At 40.9% G+C, this 15385-nt stretch overlaps 1 protein-coding gene across 17 annotated transcripts in view; it reads right to left on the bottom strand.

Moving 5' to 3' along the window:
• Window positions 1-15385, bottom strand: part of RIMS2 (regulating synaptic membrane exocytosis 2) — a 434744-nt gene that overhangs the window by 64884 nt on the left and 354475 nt on the right. For 16 of the 17 annotated variants that reach the window (XM_085221546.1, XM_085221549.1, XM_085221536.1 and 13 more), the window contains one exon: window positions 5447-5619. In XM_085221546.1, the coding sequence (XP_085077672.1) occupies window positions 5447-5619 (173 nt within the window). Of the gene's footprint in view, window positions 1-4226; window positions 4467-5446; window positions 5620-15385 lie in introns of all 17 variants that reach the window. The other variant, XM_085221552.1, reaches the window with a different exon arrangement.

Here is a 15385-nt window from a genome sequence, read left to right as displayed (position 1 = left end):
ATCAGGCACCAGTTTTAAAACCTACATAATTAAATTCTTTGAAGATTTTTTTTTTTTTGACTGAATGACACAAAAGATACTAGAAATTGAATTTGAGATGAAATTGCATCCCACAAAGGAAAGGTCAAAGAGAGCATGAAGAACTATTAGGAAGAGAAAGTTTTTTGTATGAACAATCCCATTACTTAAAACTACATACTGCACTGTTTCTTGTATCTTTGATTAATTCTGCAAAATTACAATCCAGCTGACTTTCTCCACTGTAAACTTTCATTCTTTACTTGTGTCGCCTTCCTATATATATACGTATATATATATATATCACCGCTGTCTTTTTCCCCAAATTGTAGAAGCATGCTTTAACATATCCCTTTAGAAAGTAGAACAAACCTCTGGTCTTGCTCTCATCAGTTCTACAAGTACAGTCATATCCCCTTTCTCCTTTTCACCCGTGTTAATTGAAAGAAAAAATATTCGCATTGTTTAAAATAACTCTGTTGAGCTCCTGTTTTCCACTCCCATTTCAAACACTTTCTAAACAAACAAATTTTACTGCTTGTGTTTGTTCAGTTGAAACTGCACCTGGCAAGGTCTTTAATGACATCTTAAGATTTCAGAACTGTATTAGTCACTGCTTTGCTTTGCTATACCATGTCTCAAATTTTCCTCTCTCTAATCTTCCATTTAACATCTGCTTGAGTAGACTTAAATTTTCTGCTCGGCCAGATGGCTGTGATGGTCTCAGGGCAGTATTTACTGTCCCCTATATTGCTGTTCCTAAATCAACATTTGCTTACCAACAGTACATCAAAATATTGCTTCTGCAATTAAAACTGCCTCCCTTCTCCCCTGCCTCCTTCTGCCTACACTAACATCTCTCTGTCTGGTAGCTCCTCACGAGCAGCCTTGTGGAGAAGGACCTGAGGGTCTTGATAGATGAAAAACTTAACATGAGCCAGCAGTGTGCCCTTGCAACTCAGAAGGCAAATGTAATCCTGGGCTCCATCAAAAGAGGGGTGGCCAGCAGGGACAGGGAGGTCATTGTCCCCCTCTACTCTGCCCTTGTTAGGCCCCATCTAGAGTACTGGGTCCAGGTCTGGAGCTCCCAGTACAAGAAGGACAGGGAGCTGTTGGAGAGGGTCCAGAGGAGAGCCACAAAGATGATCAGGGAGCTGGAGCACCTCCCCTGTGAGGACAGGCTGAGGGAGCTGGGCTTGTTCAGCCTGGAGAAAAGAAGGCTGTGGGGTGACCTCATTGCAGCCTTTCAATATCTAAAGGGAGCCTACAACCAGGAGGGGAAACAACTCTTTGATAGGGTTGACAACTGCAGGACAAGGGGAAATGGCTTTAAGTTGAGGGAGGGAAGATTTAGGTTGGATATCAGGGGGAAATTCTTTACAGAGAGAGTGGTGAGGTGCTGGAACAGGCTGCCCAGAGAGGCTGTGGATGCCCCGTCCCCTGAGGTGTTCAAAGTCAGATTGGATGAGGCTCTGGGCAGCCTGGTCTAGTATTAAATGGGAAGGTTGGTGGCCCTGCATGTGGCAGGGGAGTTGGAGATTGATGATCCTTGAGGTCCCTTCCAACACTGGCCATTCTGTGATTCTGTGATTCTGTGAATCATGAATCTCAACTCAGTATCAGTAAATTCAGTATTTCCCTTCAAGACCTCTCTGCTCCTTTTCCCAGTCACATGGACAGTGCATGTCAGTTAGACTTTGCTCTTTGGACAGCACTTTGAATTCTAATTTCATATTAGGTCCACATTTTTGTGACTTGCAGATACTTGCAATTTCACATCTCTGCCCTTTCTGTTCGTTCACATATTGAATCCACTCTCACATTTCATATGCCAGTTATTGCAGGAGGGAGTTGAAATAAGAATAATGTCAGATAAGAATACATAAGGAGTCTTCAAAAACTGCAGCAGGGAAGCTTGATCCATGCTTTCTGTTTACTAGCATGCATTGCCAAGAAGGAGCATAGTTATGATTTTTCTATACATCAACCATATGCCAATTTGTAGTTCCAAGAGGTTTAGCGGAGGCAAAATCTGACTTTGCAGCTATTGCTGCCAAAAAGATTGATTGACTTATTGTATTCCAGTGCTCCAAGAGCGAATGCAGTTTATTGCACTGAGTGACTCTATGAAACAAGCAAGGGATGCAGTCATGATGGATATCTGTCTTCATGGTCATTTAAGCTACTTTGAACCCACCTATCATCTCAGCAGACTGCAACCATTAGTGTGACTATTAGCATTACTCACAAAATGTATAAGCATGGTGACTTTGAAATGTACAATATTGAGGCATAATGTGCCTTTAAAGAACTCACTTTTGATGATGGAGAGAGCAGCCCCTTTGTCTCCCAGCTCCCCAGAGGAAAGGTGACTGCTGCTCAACGCCCGTGAATACAAATTCCCATCTCCTCTACAGCTTTTTTTGATGCCCAAAATCTCAGGATCTAGGAGGTAATTGTCTACTGTTCTTTGCTGGATGAGATGGCTGCTTCAGTTCTGTTGGGTACTGTAAATACCTATTGATATGGTTAATTATTAAATGATGCTTTGTTGACTGTTCAACACTGGTGTTGAGTATTTTTGGAAGTTGTTAAGAGCAGCTGCAGAGATGCCTTGTTTCATACCAAGAAGGGATCCTGACTTCTCTGCCTTCCTGGAGGTTGAGAGCAGCCACCAGGCAGAGGGATGAGCTGGCACGGAGAAAAAGAAACTCCTTCTCAAAGAAGACTTTATTTTCTGTGAGGGGCAGCATTTTTGGCTGAAGGGTAACCTGAATGAAAGTTGTAAACTGGGAATAGAGACCTGCTTTGTAAAAGGCTGGACTTTATGGTCCCCCTAAAATGGAAACTTAATGAGATTCAGGAGAGAAAAAGGTTCCTTAAAGTATTCTTTCCCATACTACCAAAAGATTTGCTTAGCAGTCCTTGGAGCAAGCATGCTAAGGCAGTCTTAAAGACAGCTGTTTCTAAACAGATGTTTTTGCTGAGATTTAGAAGGTGTTCACACGAGTGAAGGAATGATGGCAACACATACAGTGAGTGGCAGTATTGCCCCATACCACCCCAGATGGAACACTACACGTTTTGATTTTTTTTTTTTATGACTTTTGCTCCATTCTACCACAGGCGACTTAGTTCATTCATCTCCACTTGGAAGAGTCTATCAGAACACTTTATGTGAGTAATTATTTGTTTGAAATAAAAGAAGTGACTGTGTGTGTCTGCATGTGTGAGTATGTACAGGCATGTACATGTGGATATATGCAGCAATGGAAATGGAATGCAGCAGAGCGCTTTAACATGTATTAGAACAGCTTGTCAAGCTTAAGCTATCTATAGGCATTTACTGGGAAAAGTATTTTTTTTTCCTGAGAGTTTCTGATGTGTTTCAGCAAAACTCAAAGTCATTTTTTTACAAATGAAGAAGGAAAGAACATTGTATTTCTCATAATGCAAATTACATGGATTTTGCAATATAAAATGTCACTGATTTGCATTAGAAGTCATGGTTCAAAGGAATTGTGGTACAGTGTGTAAATCTAAAATGCTGTCTGATAAAATGAGAGCCAATTGTGCTGAAATACTTCTGGACACAATACAGCAGCAGAGCTGCATGACCCCTTCATAGTGCAGCAACCCACAACAGCTATTCATATAGAGTGGAAGAAAAGGAAAAACTCTGCTTATCCACGTCAATTATCCATCAATATGCACATTTATCAGCCCATGTGAAAAGGAAAAATATTCAAATTCTTTTCTTTACTACTGCCACATACACACACACACACACAAAAAAAAAAAAAAAAAAAAAAAAGTAAAGATGGTTTTGATATTGATAACTCAAGAAAGGATTTGTCCATGACCAATAATTCAAGCAGGTAATATAAAGAGGCATCTTACAATTTCTATTGTTTATTATAGTCAAACTCAAGCTCTAGTCTAAAACAATCTAAAAAATAATATGCTGCAGCTGCATATGAAATGATGCATTGAGTTAGTGTGCTGCATCATTTGCTAGCAGAACAAGTTCACTGAAGCTGAGACTAAAACTTGTTTCAACATGAAATCATCACAGCTGAAAGCAAAAGAAGCGACAGAAACCATAGACAATAAACTAAGGAAAGGAAAGGAAAAGAAAAGGAAGGCAGGGAGGGTTCAGGTACAGCAGGAAGCAGGTCAGTAGGTCTTCAGAACTAGAAATGTTTTACCTGTCATCCTCTTTCCCTTCCTCAGCTTGGTCCTCTTGAGCTTTTTCATCTTGCCCTGAGCCCTTGGTTTCTTCCTGATCACCATTCTCTGCCACCTCTTGCCCTTGCTCTTTTTCATCAGTTTCTTGCTCCTTTGCTTTTTCCTCCTCCTCCTCTTTTTCCTCCTCCTCAGGAAATATTTCATCTTGTTCATCCCCTTCCAACCCTCCCTCTTTTTTTTCCTCTAAATTCCTTGTCCTTCTGAAGTCAACAAAAAAATTGAGCAAGGCATGCAAAAGGAAAAAAGAAAAGGATAAAATAAAGTTAGGGCCACAGAGAAGAGCATGCATGGACTCAAAAGAAAGGAAACATAGAAGGAATGAAACAAAAACTGAAAGATGGAAGTAGCCACAAATTAAGTCATGCTGGCTAACCCTCCAGCCTGCACCAGAAAAGCTTTACACTGGGATGTTTTCTTAGGACAGCCTCTAAGGCCCTCTTTCAATAGAAGCTGCATAGCAATAGATCTCCTTTATAAAAGGAAGTATAACCATTGGACAGAAACAATATCCTAACATTGCCCATAGAAACTGATGTTGAAAATATCTTATGAAGTGCATTACTTCTCTCCAGGGGACAGATCTTTGGCACTGAATTTTGCTGACAGATGTGGGTGGGTTACACCTGCTGAGAAAAATTATTTTCTGTTCGTTCTGCAGTCAAAGCTCCACCGACAGTGCAGGAGGGGCATGCAAAGGAGATGCTTTGCTCACAGACGCTGAGCACACCTTGCTGACGACTGAATGGTGTTATGCCTTCTGTTGAGCTGGACCAGGGTCTGTAGTATTAACACAGACTTCTGTAACAGTTAGCAGCTCTAGTTTAAAAAGTGCATTAACATGTCTCTGGCATTGTCAGTAATTTGATCTTAAGCTTTCTTTTCAGCTATCTTGACTATTTTACAACAACTGTTACCAGGAAGCATGTCTAAGCATGCTTGCTGATAGCATACATTTGTTGCTAAACATATGCTATCGTAAGTCAAAATGACAAAACTTTGCTAAAAACAAATACCACAATAAATTCAAAAAGCATGAGATGAAAAGGATATTTAAAGCGGTATTGTGCATATTTCCTGCCAACTCCAACTTCAGCAATACATTCTTCTCAATCACAAATACTGAAGTGCCCATTTACTGAAACCCCACAGCTATGGCTGCCCCAGAGCTCCCTGTGCTCACCTTATTTTCTTGTTTCCCCGAGGCCGCTCTGACTGGACGGACATGTAGCTCGTGCTGCTGAAACGAGAAGCGCTGCTCGTCCGAGACACTGCCGAGACATCGCTGACATCGCTGTCTGAGGACTTATTGGAAACGTTGTCTGAGCCTCGCTGAGCATCCCGCCCTGACCGATACTGCAAGAGGAAAGGGACAGAGATGTTGTCAGTGGCACTTCCACAGATCAGCTATGGCGATGGTCCCTGATGGCATCTAAACTGCCTGTGTCACCAGACTGCCTGAACCTTTAAAGTGAAGTTTTTAACTAGTAGAGAATACAAAAAATGTCTTGCTTCATATTAATTTTATTCTGCTTTGATATCCAATTCAAGTGATTAGCTCTGCGGTTTCATCCATAAGTTAACTTGTACAAACATCCAGCTCTCCAAGGGTTTCACCAACCCGAGCAAAGACGTCTGCCCCATCGCACAGTGCTCTCACCACAGCTGTTTCACCAGTGCACAACAGCACAGCGGGGACGGTGACGCACCTGCGGCTGCTGGGCTCATGAAAGATTGACCAGGAAGCAGATGAGCTTCACACTGCCTACAAAAAGCGTGTCTCTTCTGGGGCCTAGCCTATTTACCAGAACTTCTGGTTGACAAATGATAGCACTTTTCTTTTTTTATAGGGATAGATGAGATTATCCAAGTTAAAGACATCATGATGTAGCTCTGCAAACAATCAAAGCCCATGGCCTTCTGCATTGGGAAGTCCGAATGGATGTGAGACTAAAGAAATGGGACTAGAGAGCTAGAGATTATTTGCGCTAATAATGTACAGATGCCTCAAATGTTCTCACTTGTGTCCGTATGCTGTCACCAGAAAACCAGCAGGTGACTGGCCATCAGCAGAGGCGTATGTTCTATTAAGCAGAGTTGTGCAGAGGTATCTGGGTTTGATTTGACCAAAATATGAGTATTTGTTCTTGATACACCAGTAAACTCTAAAGAAATGCTAAGTCTTTGGCACTCTGCACTGCACCTCGTGCATATAAAATAAATAGAGATTTTTCCTCTTCCTCTTCATGAGCAGACATTTCTGTGTACACAGCAATGCAGTGGTTTGCTATTCATAATCTTTTCAGGAAAACAGTTCTGCAGGACAAACTGCCAATGAGCACCAAGCTGACAGTGAATGAGGACAGCATGAAAGTATGTAAAGTACAGCACCAGCAGGATTTAAAGAAAAAAAAGGGAAAAAAAACCTCGAACTCCTGGGGAGTAGCAATCCCCAAAAGTAGAGGACTCAGATCCTCTTTACAGTTTTTGAAAAACCATACTATGTGCAGTCCACAGATCATTTGTTTCTGTCCCTTAGAAGTGGTAAGGAACACTGGGAACTAATCAGGAAGACTGCAGCATTTCAGAATAGCATTTGAGTACCTGCTAGAAATGGATATTGCACCTGGAAATAATGAGTTATCTTGCCTGTTTTAAAACAGATAAATGAACCAAAGACAAGAAGAAGTGCTTGAGCAGGTTACAGTGCACACCTGCTGCAGGCAATGACCGAGCACAACCTGGGCTGCATGTTTGTCTAAAATTGTTGCCAATACTGCAGCTGCCTCCCTGACCCATCCTGATTTCCAGTATTTGGGTTCATTTACAGACCTGTCACCACTCTCTTCTTCAGCCCTAAGGTGTGGGAGAGCACTCAGCCAGCCCTAAATTCACAGAGGATTTTTCTGATTACATCATTTAAAGGGTATAACATGTATTGAAGGTTTTTTTTTTTGACACTATTAATATTTTTGTTTCATGAAGATGGTATGTATTTTTACTGATTTGGGAATGTAAAAACAATAATTTAACAACTGTTCTGACCATCAAAGATGGAGGAACATTAAACCTCTCTTGCAGTAATTCTTTTCAAACAGCAACTCAGATTTTTGGAGAAGACAAAACAGAGTGCCTTCTGGAACCTGTCTGTACTCACAAAATAATAGAACATCCCAAGGTGGAAGGGATCCACAAGGTGATCCAGTCCAACTCCCGGCTCTACACAGGACCACCCAAAATTCAGACTCTGTGTCTGAGAGTGCTGTCCAAACAGTCCTTGAACTCTGGCAGCTCGAGGCCTTGCCCATCAGCCTCTAATGAAGAACCTGTTCCTAATACCCACCCACCAGTGGGAACCAATGGGGCCCCCTCAGCCTCACCATTGCTAGTGACCCTGTGAAGCACACTGTTAGCCCTACAATTCTGATGTGGCTGTCCTTAGGGAAAATGAGCACACTATCAGATGTAAATCATTCATGGAATTGTTAACTGCATCCCAATTAAGGGACAAATAATTACTTGTGGTCACCACAGAATGACAGATCTCGACCCACCAGATCCCTTGCTGAGCTCCCCACACAGTCAGTGGAAATGAGCCTTTCCAAATTAAATACTTATAAGCAACAAATGCTATCAGCACTGCACAGAGCCATTCTGCAGCATGCTCACAGGTTCTAAAACCTGTGGTTATGGTTTTGTCTGCTCTACTTCTACACCTGGAAAAATAATTTTCCAGTTCTTAAAGATATTTTTTTTTGGTAGAAATGTACTGTACATAACAAATCAGACATTTTCATAAATAAAACAATCTAATTGTACTTTTATTCTTTAAGAAGCCAGCAAGTAACAATAACCTAGTGATAGACATTTAAGAATTGCTATGACAACAAAAGCAAATTAAAAGCAAGTAATTCTGGAAATATAAGGGGAAAAATTATTACCAGGTTATTATCATGCCTCTTTTTTCTCTGTTGCATGTAAGAGTATCTCTCAGAAAGTATTTTAGATTGAGCCAGAGGACACAGAAATATTATTTGGCCCTTACTATTTCTGGATGTTTTAGAATTGAAATTAACTTCATCTTTTCATATTCGCGTCTTAATGTAAAATATTTATTTTTGAAAGCCCTGTGAAATACTTACACATTCTCTTAGTTACAGTCTCACAACTGTTAATATTCTGCACAGCAAAATCTAGAAAATGAAACTAAATTGTGTACCTTGCCAGATACCTCAATAAAACAAATCTCTCCAACTCATCCATCGAGTCTATGTCAAATTGTTTTGCTGGTTTCTAACCCCAACAGTGTACTTTTGACCTTATATATAACTTGATTTAGATAAAATCCAGATTATAATTTTTAGTGTATTGCATGTTAGAGTTTCAGTACCTGCAGCACAAAAGGCAAAAGGAAATACTGCTTGTCTGATAGAAGCTATTATGGTATTTCAGTTTTACATCTGTTTCTGAAACTGCAATTCCATATAAGGTAGTTTCCATACTGCTGCCCTGCTCTCCACCTCAAAAGTAAAATGGCATTTACATTGTGCGAATATTGATTTTAATGAACTGTCCACTTCACTGACTGTAAAATGCAACTTTTTTTGCACAATTTTACACAATCCTTTCTTCAGTTATTTTGTCTAAAGTTGCCCAAAGGCATTAGAACTTCAGACATTTCATTTGTTTCCTTGGTCTCATTCCACTGAGTTTCAACTTATTTTTTTATGCCAAAAGTCACCTACTGTATGAGACCAACTGTTAGACTGAAAAGGTCATTCATTATTAATCAAGTACCATCCACTCACTGAGACACAGCTGGCACGTCTCCTCCTGCTGCCCTGCTTTCCCTGCATCTTGCTGCAGCAGCCAGCAAGTTGGGAGCACCCAGAAGGGCCACCCTGTCCCCATAGAATCACCGAATCATTAAGATTGGAAAAGATCACTAAGATCATCTAGTCCAGCCATCAACTCATGACCACTGTGCCCACTAACCCATGTCCTCATGGCTAGTTGTTACAGCAGGACCCAGGCTGGATCCTCAGACCCAGCAACTCCCCTCCATTTGGTTTCCATCAGTAGAAAGCACAGACATGGAGACAGCAAGGGAATCATAGAATGGCTTGGGTTGGAAGGGACTTCAAGGATCATCAAGCTCCAACCCCCCCTGCTACATGTAGGACCACCAACCTCTACATTTAATACTAGAACCTCACGTGCTCCCCCCTCTTTGGATCATCATAAGGCCTACTCTGTAGAGAAGCACACCTCCCTACTGTGCAATAATAATCATTATTATTATTGTTATTATTATCATTATCATTATGTTAATAACAGCTACTGCAAGAGGAAAATTATGTCCCAACTTTCCCTTTGCTGGAAATGTACGTCTATCTTACTTCAACTGAGACTCACATAATGCAGACCAGACACCAGACTTTATGACCCATAGTGCAATAAAACTTCCCCGCCTGCAGATATTTCAATAGCGGGCAGTGTGCTGCAAGCAGAGGGCTTGATGAAAATGCACTCTGGCATTTTTAATAGTAAGATGATCTTGTCTTATTTTGTTGTGCTGAAGAAAAGAATAAACTTCATGGTTACAGAATCTAGCAAATAAGTTTGAGAGTTACTTAAAATCCTTTCCTCTATAGTATTAAAATCATCAGTTGGAATCAGTAACAAAAAGACATGCTTGGTGTTTGCACCAATACTTTGGGACTGCAATAAATTATTTTCCTGCAGTGATGAATTCAAGATTGTTAAAGTTGAGAAACAAATACCTATTCTGCCTCCTAATGCAATAGCCCCTGCAGAGCTCCCAACCTCTTGCTCTGTGGCTGCAGGTCACATCGAGCTACAACTGCTCTCACACTGTTTCTTGAAAGAAACTGCCTTGGAACTTCTAATTCAAAGGGAGTTTATATGTTTCCCATTACTTTAATCTACTGTTACCAGTCTTTCACTCTGGACTATATACTCATGCAGTTTCCAGGCAATTGAAATTGTTGGTCATTTCCTCCAATCTTTCTATTTTATAATTCTTTTTTCTTCTTTTTTACAGTCTACTCATCAGCTTTTATTTGCTAGCACCTACATAGGAACATACAAATCTGCTCAGTGCTTTTACTAATCAAAATGTTGGGAAGACATTTCAGACAATTGTCTATTGTGCTACAAGAAGATGAAAGGACTGCTCTGGATTGTTTCAATAGCTCTTTGCCTTGATGAGAAAAGTTTTTGAGAAGCCTGAGCAAAGCAACTGTGTGAAATGTTCCACAATTTTTACTGGAGCTACTGGTTCAAGCTCACAGCCATGAAAGGCACTGCAAATTTTAGTTACCATAGATCATTTGAAGGAATGCTATTAGATTGTTTTAAAATCCTTTGCTGATCGCTGTTCAATGAAGCGTGCCATTTATAATGAAATGGAACACTTACTTCTAAATTTAACAGTACATTTATATAAAGTAAAAGATTCTAAGTAATTTTTGCAAAGTGCTGGATACAAACAAGTATGTAGCATGAACATGTATTTCTGTGTGTCTGGCACACACGTACAGCCAAGAGGAAGGTTGTGCTGAAGGCACACGCCTGACAGCAAGCAAGTGCTCACACCTGACAGCACTGCCAGGCCTTGGGCAGCAGGCAGTGTGCAGCCTCCACCAGCCCCACTGGAGCTGTGCTGCACGCAGCAGCCCTTGGGCCCTCTGCAGAGTTAAAGACTAACCTGGGATTGCAATTCCTGCACTGCTCTGATATTAAGTATATAGTAAGCCTCAGCAGCTGTCTTGGGCTCCACCATAAGGAGCTGCAACCAATTCTAGCTCAGACCCATTCCTTGCTGCCTCCTTCTCCTAGAGCCCAGCCTTCCCCCTCTTTTTATTCCTAATTCTTGGATCTTGCTATCCCAGCCCTGTGTTTCTGGCACCATTTCAACCCTGCTTCCCTGTCAGTTCTTGCCTTGCAGTAGGGTCCTTTCAGTCCCCTTGCTCTGGCTCAGCTGTGTCTCTTCACATTCTTGCAGTACCAAAAAAGAGAGACCAGAGTCATACAAGGTGTCACCATTCTGGAGCAGTATACTGCTGAGCCAGCAAGCCCAGCTGGATGCACAGGAGTGCCCTGGGGAGGCACTGATCTACAGTCCTCTCTGCTCACATTCCTCAGCTAACATCACTGGGATTGAGTGCGCCCTCAGCAAGTTTGTGGATGACACCAAGCTGTGTGGTGCAAACAACATGCCTGAGGGATAGGATGCCATCCAGAAAGACCCATACAGGCTCAAGCAGTCTGCCCAGGAGAACCTCATGAGGTTCAACAAAGCCAAGTGCAAGGTCTTGCATCTGGGCAGTCAGTATCAGCTGCGGAACGTAAAGATGGAGCTCTGCTGAAAGGGATCTGGGAGTACTGCTGGATAGTAAACTGAACAAAAGCCAGAAGTGTGCCCTCACAGCTGAGAACACCAACCGTATCATGGGCTGCACCAAAAGAAGTGTGGCCAGCATGGCAAGGAAAGTGATCCTGCCCCTCTACTCTACGCTGGTGGGGCCTCACCTGGAATACTGCATCCAGATGTGGAGTCCTCAGTACAGGAGAGACACGGACCTGTTGGAGCACATCCAGAGGAGGGCCACACAAATGATCCAAGGGATGGAACACCTCTCCTACAAGGACAGGCTGAGGGAGCTGTGGCTGTTCAGCCTGGAGGAGAGAAGGCTCAGAAGAGATCTGATAGCGGCCTTTCAGTATTTAAAGAGGGGCTATAAGAAAGTAGGGGACAGACACTGTAGCAGGGTCTGTGGTGACAGAATAATCTATTGTTACAAGTCTTCCACCCTGGACTATACACTCATGCAGTTTCTAGGCAATTGAAACTGTCAGTCACTGTTCATTGCAGGGGAGTTGAACTAGATGACTTTCAATGGTCCCTTCCAACTCTAACAATTCTATTTTTTTCTTCATTTTTCATAACATTTCAGTGTACTCCTTCCTTTAATCAGAGGAACTGACTATAACCTGGTCTGCAAAATTCACCTCTTAAACCAGCTTAATCTCTTTCCCATAAAGTTAGGCCACTAATTGCAATGAAGTGTTAAAAAGCAGTGTCTATATTTCTAGCTAACAAATGGAAAACTAGCATTTCAAAAGTTCTCATGACTCTCCCTTACTGACTTGGTGTCCCCTATTTAATTATTTCACTAACCCATGCTCATTTATTACACTCTTAAAAAGGAGGTCTATAACCTACATACCTAAGAATGAATCTTGAGAACCTGATTTCACTAAGAGGGTAAGCTATGTTGCAAACAACATCCTTCTGCCAAATTAGTAATTGAAAACTGGACAATGAAAAAGATAAAAGTTGAGAGGTGGGCCACTGCAGAAAACAAAGTAGCCTAGGTTGTATAAACTGGAGCATAATCAGCAGATCAAGGGTAGTGTCGTTCACTCAGCACTCATTAGACCACGCCTAGAACATTACATCTACTACTGAGATGCCATTTACAAGACATGGATAACTGTCTCAAATTGAACAGAAGAGAATGGACACTGGGAAAAATTACTTCAAGGAAAAGTTAATCAAGCACTGGAATGGGCTTCCCAGGGAAGTAGTGGGGACCCTGTCCAAGGAGATGTGTGGACTTGGCACAAAGGGACATGCTTTTGTGATGGGACTCAGTAGGTCAACCTTATGGCTGGACATTTCTTGAGGTTCCCTCCAACTCAAGTGACTTTGTCATCCTTGGGGCTAAGGGGATCCTGAAGCTGAAGAAGAAACTGCAGGGGCAGCAGCAACACAGAAAACCACCGGTGGATCACTGCTTAAGAAAAACTGAAACTCTAGATGGAGGTAACCTGGAAGTAAGACAAAAGCAAAAAAAATTGCCTACTTCATGTGGTGCATTTTTTTAAAAGAAATTCCTCAGCGTACAATATAAAATAAATACAGTAGAACAATAGAAAATGTTCAGGGATTACATCAAAGAGTACTTACAGGACCTGCAAATATTTGTAAGTTTAAAAGCAGTAAGGCTTAAGAAGTATTTGAGTCCTTCAGTGAGCTTAAGAATTAACTTGCCTACAAAACTTAAACTGCTTTTCTGCCTTCAAAGATCTGTTCCTGCAGACAGTTAGAAAAATTAAGCAGTGTCTCATTCTTACATTATTTTTTACGCACTATGGTGTTAGGAAGATCAAGACAAATTCTAATCTTAGCTGCAGCGATAACTGCTCTGAAATTAAGAACATCTTGATCTCTACTGATACAGAGATAATTCACAAAGACAGCTGCATCCAGTCTAGGCAATTAAGTGTTCTTAAAGTTACTTTAAGTCAGGATGACATTTTATTAATTTTGAAAGGAGAAGGTACTGAAAACTTTCTGCTGGGATGTATGAAGTTACCATATTTTAAAAATACCATCTTGACAATGAAAAATACAATGAGTTAAAATACTTTTTTTAGGGTAAAAATAAGTAAAGGAACCTTGAACAATTTTAAGCATCATCTTTAAAAACTCAAAAAGCAATTCTAGATAATTTATCCACTGTCATGAAAATCAAAGGCTTATAATAGTAAAGCAGGTATATCATATTTAATAGAATCATTAAGGTTTGAAAAGACCCCAGAGATCATTTAGTCTACCTACCACCAATATTGCCCACCAACCATGTTCCTAAAGGACCTGTTCAGGCTCCTGCTGCTCCAGGCCCCCTACACATGGGGCATTACAGGGGTAACAAAAGACCTACAGCTTGCTCCAAAGCTGTCCCAGCTCTGTGCAGGGGTCAAAGCTCGCACAGTGATAGGAAGCAATGGGACAGGGAGCAGCATCCCTTCTTCACAGCCCAAATGCCAGCTCTTACACCTCCTTATAAAGCTTCATATCCTATTTTCCTTTCCCATTACCCACTGTAATTCCTCCAAAGTTCAATCCAGAACTACCTTAGTGTGGCTGTGCTCTTATTACTTGGCAGCACTTGCCCACCATGGCATTTTATTGCCCAAAAGCCCACTGCAAAGTGCTTTACATGGGTTGTTTCCATCTGTACTTTGCTGTGGTTCTCCTCAGTGGGGGAGAATTGAGTTTCCCACTGCTTTCTGTTTGTTTGGTTTTACCAGGCTCTTTCACAACTCTCCTATTTCTTGCTGCAAATATTCTGCTTCACTTGAACACAGTAAAAGATCCTAAAAAGAGGAACCTCATCAAAAACTACTTTGAAGTTACAATTCACAGAGAGCTTCAACTTCAAATCATCAAGCTATCGGAACATGACTCAGTGATATATCAAGCCATAATAACAAGAGGTTATTTAGCAATGGTCAGCATCCTTGGGCAGTACGCCCGACATACTCTATATAGATAAATACATACTAAGTAAGACAACTAATTTATATTATTTATCAAGAAAGACAACTGAGATTTTTATGAAGAATTTTCAAACACTGGGTATTAATGTAAGATGACCTCTTCCATGTTCCTAGCTGATTCTGACAGATTATACCTGCCTTGACAAGGCAAACCAAAGAATGCTTTCACATAGCCAGAATATTTCCAAATATTTTTGAAGAAAAGCAAAGATCTTGAATAAACGAGTCTACCTAATATGAAAGTAAATAAATAAAAGCTTCAGAAAAGAATCCTTTAATTAGAATTAAGAGTGAAAGGATGTGCAACAATCAGTCATCCTTTTCTGACATGAAAAAATTCAGAAAAGCAAGAAAAATGGGAAGTAAAACAAGCATATTTCTAAGATTTACTTGAAATTCAAATTGCCTTTCATATTTCTAACTTCCTGATTTTTTGACTGCTGCTTAAAACAGCGTAGAGTCAGTCACCAAGTTTCACTTTAGAGGAAAAGGCTCACAGTTTGGCTTTGTGAGTGTGGGTAATCAACTTTTGATGTAATGCTTTGTCTCAAAGTTCCCAGCATGTTTTTAATTGCTACATGTTAATTTTTGGACCATCTTATACAGAGGAAGAAAATTATTTTTAATGGAGATCATCAATTCTTCAGTATTCCATACCACTGGGCCAAGATGCACCATCATGGACATTGTCAACTGTCAAAAAATTAAGTTGTTCCACTTGTGGTCATTACACAAAAGTAGGGATAGACAG

The sequence above is a fragment of the Meleagris gallopavo genome, chromosome 3 (assembly GCF_905368555.1).
Source record: "Meleagris gallopavo chromosome 3, MGAL_WU_HG_1.1, whole genome shotgun sequence".
In the NCBI taxonomy this organism is placed as follows: domain Eukaryota; kingdom Metazoa; phylum Chordata; class Aves; order Galliformes; family Phasianidae; genus Meleagris; species Meleagris gallopavo.
Note: the sequence above shows the minus strand (reverse complement) of the source record. Positions and strands in the feature narration are given on the sequence as shown.